Source organism: Pteropus medius, unplaced genomic scaffold (assembly GCF_902729225.1).
Source record: "Pteropus medius unplaced genomic scaffold, Ma_sr-lr_union100, whole genome shotgun sequence".
NCBI classification, from domain to species: domain Eukaryota; kingdom Metazoa; phylum Chordata; class Mammalia; order Chiroptera; family Pteropodidae; genus Pteropus; species Pteropus medius.
This window is the reverse complement of record NW_024340696.1, coordinates 18,968,289-18,985,146: the sequence shown is the minus strand read 5'-3', so window position 1 is coordinate 18,985,146 and position 16,858 is coordinate 18,968,289. Positions and strand designations below refer to the sequence as shown.

Below are 16,858 nucleotides of genomic sequence, written 5' to 3'. Positions count from 1 at the left end.
AATGGGACAATCAAACAGTCGTTCTTGATTCTTAGAGGTCACAGACCTCTTTAAGACTCTGTCAGAAGCTTTGGATCCCATTCCCAGAAAAATACACATTCACACTTCATACACTCATTTTTGTACATGATTTCAAGGACTTGGATCTTTTGAAGCCTAAGTGTGGACATCTCTTACCTGCCAACACCTAGTCTTTACTATATCTTTATATGTAGAGGAAGATATTATAATATATTTGATTCTTCACTTTTTATGGACGTCATATTTGTTTATATACAACATTTTGCAAGTGAATAATGCATTCCTTATAAAAGAACTAAAAATTGCTAAAGAGAATTAACATTTAATAGAGGCTCCTATATAGTGATAATCTTCTGAGTGCTTTACATATATAATATACATAATCCTCACCCCAATCCTAATAAGGAAGGTGGCATTATTATTATCTCTAGTTTTTAGAAAAGAAAACTAAGGCACAAGGAGATTAAGTAATTACCTAAAATCATATACGTAGTATGTAGTGGAGCCAAGATTTGAACCCAGATATTCTCGGTAAAAAATCTGGCCATTCACTACTCTTCTATATTGTCATATAACAACAACAACAACAACAAAACAAACAAACAAAACCGTTATGTAAAATGCCAAAGAAGGAAAAGAAGAATCCCTATTGTAAATCAGATAGCTAGAGCAGCCTACACAATTTTTACCCTAATCTCCACCCTAAGGCATTTTGAAAATTAAGTATTCAAACTTAAAATCCCCTGACCAGGACTTGTGTTTCTTCTGAAAGATTGCCTGCCAGATTACTTCGTTGAAGGTTTAAACAGAGTTGAGTTAGGTTGTTCTCTTTCCAAAGTGCAGTTTGATCAGAAAGTGATTACATGGAAGGAGTGTGGCACATGTCATTGTTTCCTGGTACACAAGAATTTTCTCTCTTAACCCATGGAAACTTCCTATTCAAGTAATATTCCATGTCACACAAATCATAGAAAATACTTGTGTTTCCCTTCCTGGTAATTTGAGTTATATGCTGCTTTGGGATGGTGACAGTGAGAGGCCTGGGGCTATGCCCAAACAGTGCTGTGTAAATGGCATCTCTCTATCTGGTATCCCACCTGATACCTTTAATTAATTTAGTTGAGCTTCTTTTGTATTATATTCTTTTGTTTAGTGTAGATGTTTAATGTTAAAAGCCAAAAGATCTCTAGGTTTTTGTTTTTACAGTAAACTACCAATCAGTATTTATTGAGCATTCTCTATGTGCTAGATTCTGATATACAAAGAAGTAATAATGGTCCCTGCTTAGGATCTTATATACTATGATAATTATTTTCATTCATTCTGTAAATATTTATCGAGTCTCTTCTATATGTAAGCACTATGCTAAGCAATGTAGAGGATAAATTCACAAATAAGACAGAATTTCTGTTTTCAAGAATTTAAAAATTTTAGAGGAGAGGAAGATGTAAACAGTTAACAAAGAAGAACAAAATGAAAATACCAGAGGACAGAGTAATTTTGACTAGATAGATCAAAGAGTGTCTCATAAAGGTGATGGCATTTGAGCAGGGCCTTGACAGATAAGTGAGATTTCAGTGATAGACACAGAGAGAAGAGCATCATAGGTGTAGAGAACAGTGAATAAAAGTATGGTATCAGAAGAGTAAATGCATGGCCAGGAAATGATAGCAAAGGAGATAAAGCCAGAAAAGTAGGAAGAGGCTTATTTGTGCAACCCCCACCCCCCATCCCCATGCATGACAAAACTTTTGGGGTTCTTGACAGTCATATGGAGTAATTAAAGATTCATGAGGCCAAGAATAAATGGGAAGTTGTATATGGCATATGTTGAATTTCTGAGTTCAGAAAGGCATATTAAGTAGCAGTCAGCATGGTTAGACAGAGATGCTAGGAAGAGAAAGTTTTTTAATCTCAGTCAGGTGATTAGCATGTACCAAGGCTTGAGGGAGTTGGGAGGGGCAGTTTCCTTTACTTAGTTAATTCCAACTCATGCTTGTATGTGTACTTTGAAATTTTTTCCATCTACAGAAAAAAAATGAAAGAATAAAACAGTTGAATTTAGGTATACCCTTCAACTTACATTCACAACCCTGTCATTTTTATGATGTAATACAAATGTAGAGAAGTATGCCATTAACAAAACCGAACAGAAAATAAACCCTTATAGACAGAAATGCAGGGTTTCTATTTGTAGTTGTTTGAATGTGCATCAGTGACCTTACTTTCAAAATTAAACAAAGAAAATAGTCTAAAATAGATGTGGAAGTTAATTAGATAGTAATCCCTCTAAATTCTGATTTGTATATTGGAGTCTATTTTAAATCAATACTTCATGCTTTGTAGGTACACTAAAATAATAACAGCAAAAAAATGGAAAAGATTTTACTGTTATTGCTACTTGCCATTTATTCCGGCATTAATTTCTAGTTCATGCAGTTGGGGTTGTGTCAGAATTAAAGAACCCCTTCACCAAAGTGTTGGGAAACTGCTATCTTCTCTTGATGTGATACTACTTGGACAGCATCAGCCAGCCAAGGACTAATCACACCTTCCATAAAAATAATTTTCTTTGTTGTTGGACACCTTTCCTCTTCGTCTTCTCTTCCTCCTGCCTGAACAATTCAAAACTTTTCATTAGGTTTGGATTTCAAAATTCTAGATTCTCTGTCATCTAAACTCGACAACAATCCGAGAGCTTGGTTTATATTCCTAATACTTAGAATAAGCACCACACCTGGAAAAAAGATCTAAGCTATACCTATGTCAGTACCTGGTATCAATGAATAGTAAATATATTTTTCAAAAAGTTTTCTTTGATGTATATAGTTCTAGGTCTTGTGCCCATAATATAAAAAGTGTTATAAAAGTGCTAGAATACATGTAGTGAAATTAGCCACAACTGAATATTTATAAAGTAGAATAAAAATGCTAACCTAAGATGTGAATAAACTTGTTAGGTTTGTGTGTTTTTTAAGTGTTGCAGTTGATGGTAAGTATATAATTCAGGTGAGTTTGAGGTTTTAACTCACTTTTTTAGAATAATCACTTTAGGGTTATTCAAAATATGGATAATGATTTACCTGAACCAAGGATGTTTCAAACAAAAGTACATTGACCTCTTTTAAAGCAATAACATGTACAACTGTTTTTAAAACTCATGTCAGTGAGTTCTGCTGATTAGAGCTTCACTTCTGTGACCCATGGTGACACCAGGATTAATGTCATCTAATGTGACTTTGTTACCACTTCAAAAGTTCTTTCTATTTAAATGTTTTAAATTGAAAGATAGAGCTAATATCATACTGGGTTAAAAACACTTATTACGAATAGCTGGTAATGTAAAGTCAGTGCTTGCTGCTATACTAATATAACATTCCTAATGATAAATAGCATTTAGCTTTTTTTGGTTTTATCACTGATAAATAGTAGATGACTTGTAACCCCCAAAATAAATATTAGTAGTCCCCTTTTACTCCCATTTCACATTTGTGGAGGCAACAGAATGGAGAATAACTACTCCTGTGTTGTTGACTTAGAGAAAACAAAGAACTGGGTAATTTTAAAGGCAAGCATTAATAAAGATTGCTGATGAAGCTGTGATGGAATAGATGAGGCCGGATCATTAAATTTTTGGTTAAAAGAAAAAAAGATATTAAAAGATTAAGTGATACATGCCTATGTGTATGTTTTTAAAGCAGAAAATGGAAATAATTACCTAGAACCATACAACTTAATACACAAATGCTTACATAGACTCTGAAATAGAAGTTCATAAAGGATTTTGTCCAGATCTGTTTTGGGGAGAGTTGGGTTCCTTTCACTGGTTTAGAGCAATACTGTCCAGTAGAACTTTCTACATTGTTGGGAATCTCCACAGTCCAGTCGCTAGCCTCATGTGGCTGTTCAGCACTTGAAATGTGGCTAGTGTGACTGATGAACTGATGTTTTAATTCTATTTTGTTTTATTTAAATTTAAATGGCCAGATGGGGCTAGTAGCTACCATATTGGACAGTGCAAGTGTAAAGTAAGAATAAAAAGGTAGGATAGTATCAAAATCAGAATCACCAAATCAAATCAGAATCATGGTCCTGAAATATCTGTATCTTGATTGAATGGTTACACTAAATAGGTGTATATGCCATGTAATAAGGTTATTCATATTTTCTTGTTCTCAAACTGGCTCCTTTAATTACTCTAGTAAATAGTCTAGAAAATACAGCTTTAAAGCTTAATAGCACTTATGGAATATCAGTCAAGCTCTCTCACCTCAGTTCATCTCTGATCTATAAGGCCTTTTGAGACTGGTTTTTGCTTCTACCTTGTCACGTTTCACTGGATCTTTGATCACTTCTGCAACAGTTCTCCAGAGAAAAGATTATAGGTAGTGACTCATATCCCCTTTGGTATCAAGAGCTAGTATTTACTATACTAGCTAGTTAATAGGTTTTATTATCTAGTGTTTGAGATTTCCTGCCTTGAGACAACAATTATGCTAATCCTCATGTGAGGTTCCCTTCCACCTCTCTAGAGTGACACTCAAAAGAATGAAGACACATTTCTTTTGTCCCAGCCTTTGTGTCACAGAAGGCAGATAATCAGAATTATATGATGGCTTTCTTCCTATTGATGAGGTTGTAGCAATTGAGGATAGAGATGGCCAACTTCTTCAAAGTTTAAATTAATTGAGAGCAAGCAAAGAATTAGAAAAACCAGAAAAAATAGGTACACTCATTCTGTGTCTGTAAAACCACCCCATTCATTGTTGAAAAGCCTGTGCTCATACTAGTCTGCAGTTATTACTATGAACATGAAGCTAAATGAGAACTCTGGCAGATTAGGGATTGTCTTTCTCTGTAGTAAAATGTGTGCTCTATGTACACAAAAGAAATGTTATACCAAGAAACTTGATTATGAGAATTATTGCTTTGTTTTCCTCTGGGGGTTAGCAGTGTATTGTTTAGTGGGATCACACTTCAGTGTCCTAATATCTGTTCTCCATGTCTCCTAGAAGACTGTAACTACAGCTTCTATGATTACCACAAAGACACTACCTCTCGTCTTGAAAGCAGCAACTGCGACCATGCCTGCCTCTGTTGTGGGCCAGAGACCTACCATTGCTATGGTGACCGCCATCAACAGTCAGAAGGCTGTGCTCAGCACTGATGTGCAGAACACACCAGTCAACCTCCAGACGTCTAGTAAGGTCACTGGGCCTGGGGCAGAGGCTGTCCAAATTGTGGCAAAAAACACAGTCACTCTGGTAAGCCAGCAGCTGCTACTCATGTGTGCCCACATGAGAGGGTTCAGGATATGCGTTTGTAGAGTATATCCATTTTATGCTCCTGCTGGATTTTTCAGTCTCCATCACTCTACTATACCACATTCCCCTTTGGGGCTGACTAGGGAATATACCATTCCTACTGTCTACTCGAATAACTATGGAGGTGTCCTGACATCAAGGACCAAAACTCACTCTGTACATTATCTGAGGTCAAAGTATGACTTGACTTGAACAGGGAAAATGTCCTTCACAGAAGCATACACAGTTTCATGTATCTCTCCCTCCTCTCCACGGCCCTTCCTGTGAAACTTGAGTTCTTAAATTATCTGGTGCTATGTTACTGATTCAGGAAACTCCTTGCTGAATTTTTTTAGTTCACTATCCCTTGACTGCACCCAGGAAGTACTGGAGTTAGTTGGGGCACTTTAAAAATATTCAAGAAATTCACAAATTAATAGTGTCCATGTCCAAGGTCTATCAGGAAAAAAAATCCCTTGAAGGAAGAAGTACTTGAACAAAATTGTTTATGAGATTTCTAGAGTAAAACATTTAGAAACTGATGTTCTCAGGAACTTGGAAATAAATCCAAGTTGTGGTTTAAAAGTTTTTTCCTAAAATGACAGCTAAGAGCTCTTGATGGCTTTTGAATGATGACTAGTGATGAGTGAAACTAGAGAGCAATAAAGTGAAGCTTCACCACTTACCCACGAATCTTTAGAGAAGCAACCAGATAACTCAGTCAGCTACTGAGAGTTAGAAAATTCTCTATAGGAATAAAGCCATTCATTCACTTAGATAAAACGCTTAAGTTAGGAAAGAACCCATTTGACCAGGCAGCAAGTTTGATTTTACTTTGGATCCAGTCTTGATTTTTAAAATTTGTAAGTGCAAGTGTTCTTGAGTGTCGGAAAAAGGAAATTGTCTAAGATTGCTGAGCCTGCGTGTTTTACATTAGGTATGTGAGGAGGCAAAAGTGTGGTTGGTTCACTGTAATGGGGCAAATCATGCAGGTGGGAGAGTAAAACTGTTTCTTAGGCAGTGTTAATTCAGATGGTTAACTCTGTAGCCAAAGCTTGTAGCAGATATTGTCTGATCTAGAGAATAGTGATGCTGACAATTCTTTTAGAATGCCTAACTTTGATACTGAACAGTTGTTGTCCCCTCTCGTTGATGTATCTTTCTCATTTTTTAGCAGGTTCAGGCAACACCTCCTCAGCCCATTAAAGTACCACAGTTTATCCCTCCTCCTAGACTCACTCCACGCCCAAACTTTCTTCCACAGGTGAGTAAACCAATGACAAACCTCGTGGTAGGCTAGGTGGGACCAAAAGCCTCGTGGGCCCTTTTTATCATATGGGTTTCTCAGCAATGACCAAAGGCAGGGGCATGTGAGGAAAGGAGAATTTTCTAAATTAAAAAAAATTTATGCTAACACCATTTTAAACCTTAAAATGTTAACTTACTTGAAGATTTTAGCTAAAACCTGCCTGCCAGTGGGACAGGAATGTAAATATGACTTTTTTCCACCTTTATGCCAAAGAGAACAAGGAAGGAAACGACAGCCAACTAACCAGTAGAAACCATTCAGTTCTACTCTGGAAAGTGATGGCAGAGCATCACACTGAAGCACAAAGCCTCGCTCATAAAGATTTCAACTGGGGGTCTACCCTGGGGACTTTCTGTCTAGGCCCAAGCAGCTCTGCTTGCCCGTATACTCCTGAGAGTATTCTTCCAGCGATGGGCTGAACTCACCATTCTACTAGAAGGATGTCAGAGTTGCCCCATTTGGGACCTTGAAGGGAGTCGACTTGCCTGGTAGAAAGGCTGGGAATTCCTATCCGAGGCCCCAGAAGAGAAAGGAATTTTGTAGTTAGTGGCTATAAGTGATTTCTAGATTGCTTCCAGGGTGGGGATAGGTAACGCTCACATGAGATAACGTGGGTTTAGTCATTTATAAGATGAATTCTTAATAAATACCTCGTATTTCAAAAAAGACACTAAGCCCTATGGATGTGTCAGTTTCTAAGACAGACATCTCCCTGCCCTTAGCTTCAGACACATGTATAGGCAGTTACACTGGGAGTACTGAGTGGTCTAAGAACACGTGGAGGGAAACCCAGCTCATTCTTAAGGGTATTACAGAACATTTCCTTGAAGAGTTGGCATTCTACCTGAGACCTAAAGTCCTAGTAAAGTTAGCCCGACAGAGTTTTGCAGGAAGAATAAAAATGCTCCAGGCAAAGGGCAGAGCACATCCATAAGTCTAGAATGGAGAGATGCATGTAAGCCTAAGGAACCAACAGAGATTGGGTGTGGCTAAGGGCAGTGGGCCATGTGGCTGACTCAGGCTAGAGTAAGAGACAAAGCTGGAGAAGCCCATCAGGCCAGAGCCTGCCGAGCCTCATAAACTGTATGAGGTGTTACCCCAGGAAGAGTGGGAAGCTGTTAAAGCATTTTCAGATAAGTACTTGACATGATCAGATTTTTGTTTTAAGAAATTTCTTCTTGCTACTGTGTGGAGAATAGACTGGAGGTGGTCAAGACTGTCGGGAGGAAGAACAGTTAGGATATTGTCAACAACAATAATAGCTAATGGTCAGAGACTCTTGCTATGTGACACTGTGTAGGCACTCTACATGGGTTATTTTAATCCTCATAACAACCCTATGAAAGTAGGTATTATTCTTTTTTAGATAAGGAATCTAAGGTTTAGTCCATGTATTTTAAATGGTGAGTCATGACCCATTAGTAGGCTGTGAAATCAATTTAGTGGATTACATGCAGAGTTTTTAAATAAAACGAACAAAACATAATAGGAAATATTAAAGTACATAGCACATAAGTATTGTTTCAAGAAGTTTTTATTTTATAGAGATAGAGATATATGTCTATATGTGTGTACTGGTTACAGTGAAATGTCTTCTACTCTGTGTCTGCAGCACCCACCACAGAGTCATCTTCAGTTCAGCTAAACATTCACAGGGCTGTCAAGGGCCACACTTGGCCTTAGTTCACTTGGAACGATACAGAATGGAAACCAGAGCTTGCCAGCCCTTGCTCGACATCAGACGTTTTTTTTGGTAGAGTTGCTGCAGTGCTCGTACAGCAGTTTCTGCAGCTGTCCGAGGATAGCTCAGGTGCAGGGAAGTGAGATCTTTATCAGGACAGTGGGAGAGCCACCCTGGCACAGAAGCCTTATGCCTCACAGGGGCCAGTATGTCTTGTAACAATTTCATACACATGAATTAAGGTTCCCCACAATAGACACACCTAATTATAAGAGTCACCCTACTTTGGAAAGCCCAAAGCATGGTGTCCTATCAGGTATTTATAATTCTCCCCATTCCAATTCAGTTTAGCAATAAGAGGTCATTTTTATCATAAGCAGTGTTACCTGGTAATATAGTTGACATTCTTACCCTTATCAGATTTCCAGGGGACAGAGCTAGAGTGTTAACTGAAGGTCAAACTCTCATGCGTAAGGGCAAAGGATTTTTCCCATAGGGTCACAGTTTAGAAAGTTTGAAAAATACTAGCTTAGTGGGATCAGATATGTTGCCTGAGGTTATATAGCTAGTAAGTGGTAGACCCAGGATTTGAACCCAGGCAAGGCTGACTCCATGTTTTTAATCACAATTTCCTGCCACTTTTAAGCCAAACGTAAGGTAGAGTAGTGGCAGTGAGGGCATAAAGTAGACATATTTGAGAAGGCTTCAGGAAGCAGAGATGGAGTAGGAAGCATCATGAATGATTCTCAGGTTTAGCAAGCAAAGGCCATTTACTGAGGTGATGATTACGGGAGGAAAAGAGGGTTGGAGTAAGAAATTGATGAGTTTCAGACATGTTGATTTTGAACTTCTGTGGGAATTTCAAGTGTAGATGTCTAACAGGCAGTTGAATATATGATTCTGAAGTTCAAGAAATGTGTGAGATACAACTGTGGAAGATGATAAGTGAAGCCATGAGATGGGTGAGAGCTCCCAGGAGGAGCAAGGACATTGGGGAAGAAAGGGGTTCCAGGTCAAAATCCTGAGAAATACTTACATTTAGGATTGGACAGAAGAAAAGGAAGCCCACAAGGGAGACCGAGAGGAGTGGCCAAGATGGGGAGTTAAAGGGCCACAGATGGGGGTGAACCGAAGCCGTAGGCAGGAAGACATTTAGCACGTGGATTAAGGTCATTGGCAGTATTATTACCATACTCTGGGGACAAGTTCTGGGTTGGACCAGTCTCTGGGTTGGGCATTTGACCTCAGCCTGAGGAGCCCGCATGGTGTATAGGAGAAGAAGCTAGGTTTGGAAGCAGATGAACTGCGTTCTAGGGTAGCATTTGGACCCATTTAAAAGCTGCTGAGTCTTTTGTAAGATTATGTATCTTGAGAGCTATATAATCGATAAACCAAAATGAATATTCATAAATATTTGTACTAAATAACATTTCACATATGTAGTATAGAAGTTCTGGCAACGTCTTAGACTTACAGGACTTCAGAAATTTCTTTAAGTAATATGATCATTGTTCTCTTTCCCCATAGGTTCGACCCAAGCCTGTGGCCCAGAATAACATTCCTATTGCCCCAGCACCTCCTCCCATGCTTGCAGCTCCTCAACTTATCCAGAGGCCCGTCATGCTGACCAAGTTCACCCCCACGACCCTCCCTACCTCCCAGAATTCCATTCATCCCGTCCGTGTCGTCAATGGGCAGACTGCAACAATAGCCAAAACGTTCCCCATGGCCCAGCTCACCAGCATTGTGATAGCTACTCCAGGGACCAGACTCGCTGGACCTCAAACTGTACAGCTTAGCAAGCCAAGCCTTGAAAAACAGGTACAGGCAAGAGTATGCACCTGCTTTGGACAGCAGCCTTGCCATCAAGGCTGGGCTATCTCTAAATACATCTTTTCAGCGGCCCTTTATCTCAGCACCATTGTTGATCACCTGTTGCTTATCATGTCCTAATTTATCTATAATGCAGAAGGTCCATTCTTATTTGAGAAAGTTGGGTTGCTTTTCCCATTATCCCCCTTTGTAGATGGATCAGAGTCCTGAGTGAATGAGCTCCCCCTGCTGGTTCTGAAGCAGAAATTCAGATGGTTTATGCTATCCTCAGGCAGGGAGCACATTTGAATGAGGCAGTAAACAGAAATTGCCATTATTAGTTTTGGCCTGGTAAGAATCCAAATGAGGATAGGACTCTGAAAGTCAGGAAGAATAAGTAAAAGAAGGAAAGAGGTTTCATCTCAAAGATTTTCCCTGGTTATTACAGATAATGAAGAGCTAAATGAAAAAATTAAAATCTCTAAAAAGCATCTTTTAACTCTAGAGGATGTAGACATTTTAGCTCAAACATTGAAGCCTTTTATTTATATTTCTAAAACTAGATTTTCTCTTGAAAAAATGAGGTTAGAGAAATATACAGGTAACTTCCAAAAATACTTAAGTCCGTGATAGACAGACTTCTAAAAACAAGAAAAAGGATTTATAGGCAGTCACTGTATTTTATTTAAAGAAAGACCAATGACGAAAAAGAAAAATTTTGCAAAGAAAATCATCCTCTTTCAGAAAGTTGCTTTAAAAAGTCATTGACCTAATTGCTCAGGCTTGAGTTCTCATTCATCTGAAAATAGTCTCTGGTGATCCTGAATCTTCTGCTTCTGGATGGCTGACTGTGATTCAGAGAGGCTGACCAGATGGTAGGGAAAAAGAAGGCTTCCTGCTGCCTTGGCCTTCTTGAACAGAGGAACATTATGCATAAAGCACCCGGCTTTCCACCCAGGCAGCTCATAAATGCAGCAGGCCTTTTACTAAGAAGCTGGAAACCAAAATCCTGTGCTCAGAAAACACAGGAGAGGGCACATCTCTGTTCCCGGGGAGCCTCCTCGAACCCCAGGCTTTAAGGAATATTGAGAAAAAAGTTACTTACACATATTTTAGATCAGAAGTTTTTAAACTGTCAGCAGAACTTCAGTATTAAAATACTGAAAGTAAAATGCTCAGGCATAGTAGGCGTTTGTGTAGGGGCATGTTTGGAGATCATCTGCCCTGTGCTGGCCCTCACAGCCCCTCTGAGGAGCCTTAGAGTTCCAAAGAACGTGCTCTAAAAACTACTTTAGATTGCCTAATGTTATTTCTCTTTGACCTCTTTTTTGATAAAGATATTTTTAGGAGACAAGAATTTTTTCAGTTTTATTTTATTTCTACATTTCTTATATTTTTATTGAAATAATAATACATATTCATTGTAAAAGAAGAATTTAAACATTACAGAAATGTATACTGTAGAAAGTACATCCCGTAATAATCTATGAAGAGAGTAAACTTCTTCCATAATTTTATACCCTCAAAGTTGCTATTAACAGTTTAGGTTACATTTTAGGTTCTATTTCTTCACATAGTATCTATGCACATACTAACATGTTTAAAGAAAAACTACAAACAATGTACATTATTTTGTAACTTGCCCTTTTTCTTATTAGATCTTGAATGTCTTTTTATGTCCTAGCCTTACACATTCATAGAGCTTTTCATTTTAAACATAATGTCATAGAAAGATACCCATTAATTCTTAAAAGTTAAAAAAAATTATTTTCTAGTGCCAATTCTGTGGTCTCTCTTCTTGTTGACCTAATAGAGGAACCTAGTCATTGCTGTTTTAGCTTAGCAGGCTACCTGGCGTAATAGTCTACCAGTTACCAAGCTCAGCAAGGATTCTCTTTAGACTGGACTCCGTTCTCAGAATTTTCTCACTTCACATCTCTCTACTATCCTTCTTTTCTTTTTTGTGTTTTCTTTCCAATATTACATTTATAGCCATTAAGAGATCTCATAGATGGGCTAAGAGTGAAGCAATGTAAACATGTAGCCACAGAAGTACCACTTACAGCCTGCTCATAGAGTTATCAAAACCCGAATCCAACATTCTCTGTGTGACCAGGCTAGGTGGGTTTCTTTCTTCTTTCTACTGTTTCCCTTGGTGATAGTTTAATAAAATGTGATTATGTGCCAGCTACTATGCCATGTGTGTCTAAATACAAGGGTGGGTAAGTCAAAACCTGTACCCTCACAGAGCTTAACCTCTAGTATGTTTGGGGCAGGCATCAAGGCTCTGCCTCCAGGGGAGCAAGCCTGGCAAGGTGTGTAGTCAAAGGCTTCCCACTTTGGCATAGGAAAGGGAGAAGGCAATGTCAGTTATAAAAATAGCGGTCTCACTTCTTCCCCTGTCAGGCATCACTAGCTCCTTATCCACCCTGGATAAGAGGTCCCTTGTCTTAGCCTTTATGAGAAGCCACATTACATCGTGGCTCTGAAAAAACGAGGTAGAGTTTAAAGAGCTTTGAGACTAGAAACATATTTTAGGCAGACAGGCAAATAAATCCAGACAGACTTATATTGTAGCCCCTACCTCACTACTTTATGCCCTTGTCCTTGCTAGCACTCTGAGAAATGGGGCTAAACACCTGTTGATGATGGAACGAGATAAAGCGCTTCAAGTCCATTAGACTATGATGCATTTCTCAGGAATTACGTTCATTTTCTATCCACCTTGTTCTACCCCCTGCAACCAAGACCTCTCTGTGTGTCCCAACACTCAGCTCCTGAAAAAAAATCGCAGGTTCTGTGGGGAGAATTGCCAGATTGCCACCCATTCCCCTACTTCTTTATATACCTTGCATAGGAACCTACACAATATATTCTAAAAAAGGAGTGCCTTCAAGATGAGAATATTATCTGATGTGTTATCCCCAATTCCCAGTCTTCCCTCTTAGTAAACCTGAGCTGGTGAGTCTTCACCCTCCATTTTAGTACTGATGCTGTCGGGAGGATAGATCCAAGCGACCAAATGATGGGTTTTGCTTTGCCCTCAATCCAAATTTATTTAACCTTGATTGATGAAACTATTTGGACATGTATGTATATGTAAGTGCCTAACTTTGATTATTCATGCAGCTAGGTCTCAGAAGGTGAATTTGGAATTTAGGGTAGAAATGGTTAACTTGGTTCTAGTCTTATCCAGAGTTTTTTTATGTCTGCCTTTACAGTGTCAAAAAGAACAAGATTTACAAATTCAAATAGCTACGGGTGTGGAGCAGGAAGTGAGTAAAGCAGGCTGGACTTTTTATTTTTCCATTTTCAATGGGAACATGAGTATAAGAACCATCCCACTTTTATCCTTAATTCCTCTTTGAAATAGTAAGACAAACATGATAAAATTGACAGTTTGGCCTTGGTGTCAAGAAGACAGTAGAGAGTGGAAGAGACTGTGGTAAACTGCGAAGTCACGTGTGTACTCCCCCTCAAGGAAGCACCCACTTCTTGACAATAGCTAATTTTTATTATATGGAAACTTTTTCAAGAAAAACCAGAAATCCAAATATTTTGAGAAATCACCTAGTTTTTAAAAACCTGGTAACTGTTTAAATACCATATAGGTGAAAAATAATATCTGCAGAGAAGCTTCAGCTCTGGATAAGAGTTTATATTATAATCTCTGATAGAGACCAAACTTTTAGCTTAATCCATTTTTTTCGTTGTTTCCCAACCTATTTTTTTTTTAATTGAGGTGAAATTGACATAAAATTAACCATGTTGAACAGCTTTAAGCAAAGTGACATATAAGGAAACCAGTTTTACTGTAGGCTAGTTGATATACAGAAATATACCGTAGGAACTCAACTCTTGTTTATGTCAACTAGCATGTAGTAAAATTGGTTAATGTTACAATTTCCAAGAACCTATCGACAACATTAAGTAAGGTCTTATACTATATGTGTCTTTAGGTGCTTTCATCAGATGCCATCTGGAGAGCTACTCCAGCCCAAGGTGGGCAAAACAAAGGTCAGCCTCTGACCCATTCCTCAGGGAGCCACCAAACAGGCCAACAGGCCAAAATGCACAACCACAAGTTTTTGAGAACAAGGCCGCATATTGCTCCGCATGGCACCAGCAAGCCACACAAAGAACACGGGTTGCCATCCCCACAGCCTCTGCCCAGCTAGGGAATGGGGTTTTATAGTTAGGTAAGGAAAAATGCTTTCTTAATGAAATTTGGCAGCCTCTTTCTTGAGTTAAGTGCCCCCATAGTTGCAATAACTTTTAAAATCAGATTCTAGCATTCTAAAAAGTTTATTCTGGTCTTGCCAACTTAATGGATGCTTCAGGAGAAGGACTTACTTGAGCTCTATGTTCTGCCATTTCTGTGATGTCACTCTCAGCCTGATGTTTTTTGTCTGTTTTAAGCAGCTTAAAACAATAAATATTTATTATCCCACACAGTTTCTGAGGGTCAGGAATCCAGTTGCATCTTAGCTGGGTGGTTCTGGCTCAAGGTCTCTCACAAGTTTGCATTCAAACTGTTTGGCCAGGCTGCAGTCATCTCAAGGCTCGACTGGGCCTGGATAGTCCTCTTCCACACCCAGTCACGTGGTTGTTGGCAGACCTTCCTGCTCCCTGGCAGCTGGCAGGAAGTTCAGTTCCTCAGCACATGGGCGTCTCCATAGTGCTGTTCACAACATGGCAGCTGGCTTCCCCAAGAGCGAGAGGTCCTTGAGAAAAAAACACTTTCCCAGTGTTTCTATTGTTTGATTTTCTTGCATGCTTTTGGTGTTCTTTGTCCAACCCTGAGATAATTGTACTCTTCTGCATGAGAGAGAAAATTTGAACCCTGGGTACTTTCTTGGCGGAGAGGAATTGGTTTGCCCATCCCCAGAGGCATGACCACTGCGTGCTTTACTCGGCCTTGGAAGTGGGAGTAAGCGACCCTGGGGAACCCCACGCAGCCTTGGAGTGGAGCAGCAAACCCTCACAGTCGACCTTTTGTCTCCTTCCTCCCTCAGACTCCTGTCCTTCCACATTCAGAGAGTTATGAAAATAAGCTTTCTGGACACCCAAGACCTTTAAAATGTCACTATAAACTACTTTCCCCTTGTGATCCCCTCTTTGGTGGTTTGTTTTATGGAGTAAATGTGTCCTTTTTGGTTCAAAAATGTGTGTGTGTGTGTGTGTGTGTGTGTGTGTGAGAGAGAGAGAGAGAGAGAGAGAGAGAGAGGAGGGGAAGAGAGAGAGGGAGAGAGAGAGGGAGAGGGAGGTCATATTCCCCACTCGGAAGATCGACATCTCTTCACAGTCTACCTGTTCCACGTGAGGGACTGTACGAGACACAAAGGGGTGTGAAAGTGTATAGAACAATCCCTGTTCTTAAGTAGCTTATAGAGGAGAAATATGACCAGACAGTGGGGAAGAAATTGCAAGGCGGCGTTTGTGCCCCCAAAACAATGGCTGCCACAGTATTGATAATGCAGGTGCTTACACTTTGCTGAAGTAATAATATGAGAAGCAGAAGGAAAATATGGAAGTGGACAGGAGAGAGAAGGATCTCTGTGATTGTGTTAGTTTTTCAGATCTAGTAAGATATTTCACAACATAATGATTTTTGCGAACTTTTGATGTCCTGCCTGGAGGACTGAAGTCTTTCATTTGGCTCCTACCCATCAAGAATCAGACAGTTTCATTCTCATTTAATTACTTGTTGTTGCCATACAAAAAGACCATTAGCATCTGCTTTTTTAATTTTGAAAAAGTAAATTGAGATTGTGTTTACAGTTTTATATCCACTTCTCTAATATCATTTCAGTATTTATAAAGGGCTTCATAAACTGAATTATCCATTGGGTCATGATAAGAATAGTCTGCAAGCCCAGTCTACCAATTTGCTAGCTGCCATTTGTGTTTGAAGATGATAATGCTACTGGTGTTTCTTTTGTTAGAATGGATGTATCTGGAAGGTGAGGTTGCGGGTAATCAGGATGTCAGCCTCTTGCTAGATGACCTTTCCTTGGCAATTGCATCTCTCCTCTAATGGATGATACAGACAGGTTTTAAATATCCCAAATGAGGGTAGTTCTGCAACCTCTTAGGTTGTGATTGTAAATGTTCTAGAATAGAAGAGTGCGTTTGTAAGGTTTTTTTGACATTCCGATCTTACGCACGCTATGGACTTGAGCTTGATCCATATGTAACAGGAGTGGGCTTGCTTCTGGAAAACTGTCTCTACAATCTAAAATACATTAAAGTCAGAGAGAGTAGCCTTTATTTTTATACAAAGAAATTAAACCATGGATTTTTCTTTTTGCATGATTTAAATTGTTGTATTTATAGATTCATGTCTACTCTAGTTATGCAATTTAATCATTTCAACTAGGGCTTTACATTTTTCTCTTCTTCCAAAATGAAATCCATATTACCTCCTGTGTCACCATGTTTCCAGTTTTAGTATGTTGTTGTTCTCGAATTCTTGTTGACTACAGTCAAACTATGTTTTCATTCTTTTAATAAAAAGTGAATTCTGAATTTTTATTTAATTTTCCTCTCCTAGACAATTAAGTCCCACACAGAAACAGATGAGAAACAAACAGAGAGCCGCACCATCACTCCACCTGCTGCACCCAAACCAAAACGGGAGGAGAACCCTCAGGTAGGCCCAGCCCTCCAAAGGCGTGGCTCAGTCTATGAGATGTGACTCATTCTCATGCACCAGGAGAGACACTCGCTCCC

The 16,858-nt window shown here is 39.1% G+C and overlaps 1 protein-coding gene across 9 annotated transcripts in view; it reads left to right on the top strand.

The window, feature by feature from the left end:
* The window catches only part of PHF21A (PHD finger protein 21A), a 121,573-nt gene that overhangs the window by 86,681 nt on the left and 18,034 nt on the right, over nucleotides 1–16,858 (top strand). For 3 of the 9 annotated variants that reach the window (XM_039868036.1, XM_039867985.1, XM_039868008.1), the window contains 4 exons: nucleotides 5,034–5,285; nucleotides 6,499–6,588; nucleotides 9,842–10,135; nucleotides 16,680–16,778. In XM_039868036.1, the coding sequence (XP_039723970.1) occupies nucleotides 5,034–5,285; nucleotides 6,499–6,588; nucleotides 9,842–10,135; nucleotides 16,680–16,778 (735 nt within the window). The remainder of the gene's footprint in view (nucleotides 1–5,033; nucleotides 5,286–6,498; nucleotides 6,589–9,841; nucleotides 10,136–16,679; nucleotides 16,779–16,858) is intronic. The other 6 variants (XM_039868000.1, XM_039868027.1, XM_039867992.1 and 3 more) reach the window with 3 other exon arrangements.